Source organism: Penaeus japonicus, unplaced genomic scaffold (genome assembly GCF_977035675.1).
Source record: "Penaeus japonicus unplaced genomic scaffold, GWHDUDI00000001_assembly GWHDUDI00000033, whole genome shotgun sequence".
NCBI classification, from domain to species: Eukaryota; Metazoa; Arthropoda; class Malacostraca; order Decapoda; family Penaeidae; genus Penaeus; species Penaeus japonicus.
Genome location: NW_028234435.1, coordinates 25,169,806 through 25,172,305, shown reverse-complemented (window position 1 = coordinate 25,172,305; position 2,500 = coordinate 25,169,806). Strand labels below are relative to the sequence as shown.

At 38.8% G+C, this 2,500-nt stretch overlaps 1 protein-coding gene across 1 annotated transcript in view; it reads left to right on the top strand.

The window, feature by feature from the left end:
• The first annotated feature begins 326 nt into the window (after window positions 1–326).
• LOC122258292 (putative inorganic phosphate cotransporter) overlaps window positions 327–2,500 on the top strand; it is a 10,417-nt gene continuing 8,243 nt past the window's right edge. The window contains exons 1-4 of the mRNA XM_086530631.1: window positions 327–342; window positions 1,108–1,276; window positions 1,589–1,803; window positions 2,099–2,332. Of these exons, the coding sequence (XP_086386757.1) occupies window positions 1,171–1,276; window positions 1,589–1,803; window positions 2,099–2,332 (555 nt within the window). The 5' untranslated portion in view covers window positions 327–342; window positions 1,108–1,170. The remainder of the gene's footprint in view (window positions 343–1,107; window positions 1,277–1,588; window positions 1,804–2,098; window positions 2,333–2,500) is intronic.

Genomic DNA, 2,500 nt, shown 5'->3' with positions numbered 1-2,500 from the left:
AAAAATTCACTGTTCAACTTTCAATATAATTACTCCAAAAAACAATCAATTTTGTAATAACACACACACACACACACACACACACACACACACATATATATATATATATATATATATATATATATATATATATATATATATATATATATACATATACATATACATATACATACACACAAAGCACACACAAAACCCCACACACAAAAACACTCACACATGTATGTATGAGTAAGTAGACAACGTTGAAAGAAAGAAAAAACAGAATTCTAATCACCAAGACGAGCGTCCCCTCGAGAAGACTTCGCGAACCCGAATCAGTTGTTAGTCGAGCTTGAAGTGAAGGTACGTGTGAGTGGTTCGTTTTGCCGCGTGCAGTGTCCGTTGTTGCTGTATTGACTCTGGTGCTTCTTACCATAATAATCACTTTTGTTATTGTGATCATTAGTGTTCTTAATGATGATTAAAACTGTGGTGGTAATGATAAAGGGAAAGGAAGGCATATATGATGGTGTTAATGATGGCTGTAAGCTGTTAAGATGTTGGTTAATAATTTTTATTCATTGATCAAACAAAAATAATAAGATAAATACTTCTTGGACCTGTTTAGTTTAGTTAACGTGTTGGTTTGTTCAATAATTTGTTGCATGATTTTCCTTGTCAACAAGAATTGAGGCTATCGCTAAGCCATATACTCTTATCGTGGCCTTATCTTCTTCAACTGTTTCTTAATCTAAGAATAAGATCTTGAGATTTACCTTCCTGTCATTACGGTTTAACATGTGTTTTATTCTATGATCAAAAGACAAAATATATAGGGTGGACAACATCATCGCGCTAGTAAAAATACCCCCCCCCCCACATATATATATATATATATATATATATATATATATATATATATATATATATATATATATATATATATATATATGTGTGTGTGTGTGTGTGTGTGTGTGTGTGTGTTTATGTGTGTAAAATCATTACACTACAATGACCCAATATATGTGAACACACACACACACACACACCTTCACAAATATGCCGGACAATTAGGAAACTATCGTATACATGATTGGCTTGCATTGCCTGTTCCTGTGCTGTTTGCAGAGATAACGAGCAGATAAAGAAAGCCTTGTCCAGTGCAGAGTCACTACAGTCTACAGTGAGGTGATGGTGGGCGTGGCACATCTGGAGGTCCCTCTAAGGGCGGCCGAGGGACAGGAACGTAATGGCCAGGAGGAAGAACAGGTGTTCGAGTCTAACATTCGTGAGGGTGGTAAGTCTAAGAAATTTTTATGTCTCTCTGGGGGTGCTTTGTCGATGTGTTTTTTCCGTCTTTTTTTTAAGTTTTCGTGTTTGTTTGTGAATACTTTTTTTTTCTTTGTCTCTGTCTTTGTGTTTGACTCTGCCTCTGACTCAGTCTGTTTGTCTGGTTCTTTTCTCTTCTTTTGGAATCACTCACTTCATCTATTCACCAAAAATATTACTGTAGGAAAATACAAACGATCCACAAGCAGAAATGAAGAGACCAACGGCGCCGCAAGGAAGCAATATTTTCATCGTATTCTCTCTTTTTTTTCCCTTCGAGTCTTTGAATGGTGGGGATGCCGCCATACCCTCTGCCTCATGGGGTTTCTCGGCACAGCGACAGCCTACACCGTTCGCACGAGCCTTTCCATCGCCATCGTCGCCATGGTAGGAGTCAGGGCACCCAACCTCACCACGGCTGCCAACATTTCCGCAGAAGAAGGAGACGTGTGTCCAAGACCGGTAGACTCTGACACATCACCGGCGTTAGGACCGGTAAGTATGCTACGAAACGCCACTTGTAAAACCTAATAAAAAAACATAAAAATATACAAGAATACGAACGAGAAGAAGGATAAGAAAAAAACAAAAAACAAAAAAATACAAGAATACAAGAATACGAACGAGAAGAAGATTAAGAAAGAAAAAAAATGATCTGGCACTTAGATCATTTGATTTACAAGAATACGAACGGGAAGAAGAAGAAGAAGAAGAAGAAACAAAAAAATTAATCTGCCACTTAGATCATTTAATTAACGCTTAATTAATTAACCCTTAACCCCATCTCCAGGAGGGCGAGTTCGACTGGAACGAGCGAACGCAGGGAGTGATCTTAGGCGCGTTCTTCTACGGCTACACCAGCAGCAACTTCGTGGGCGGGCGGGCGGCGGAATATCTCGGAGGGCGCTTGGTGTACGGCCTGGGCATCACCATAAGCGCCCTTTTGACCTTCGTTACACCCTTCTGCGCGAGGTGGGCCATGGAGGTCCTCGTCGCCCTGCGTGTCGTCGAGGGATTTGCACAGGTAGGTCAGAGAGGCAGATGCTGTATATTGCACAGGTGTATATGTATATATATGTGTGTGTGTATAGATAGATTAATGAATAAATGAATAGATAAATAAATAAATAGATAAATAAATAAATATATATATATATAGATAGATAGATAGATAGATAGTTAGAGAGAGAGA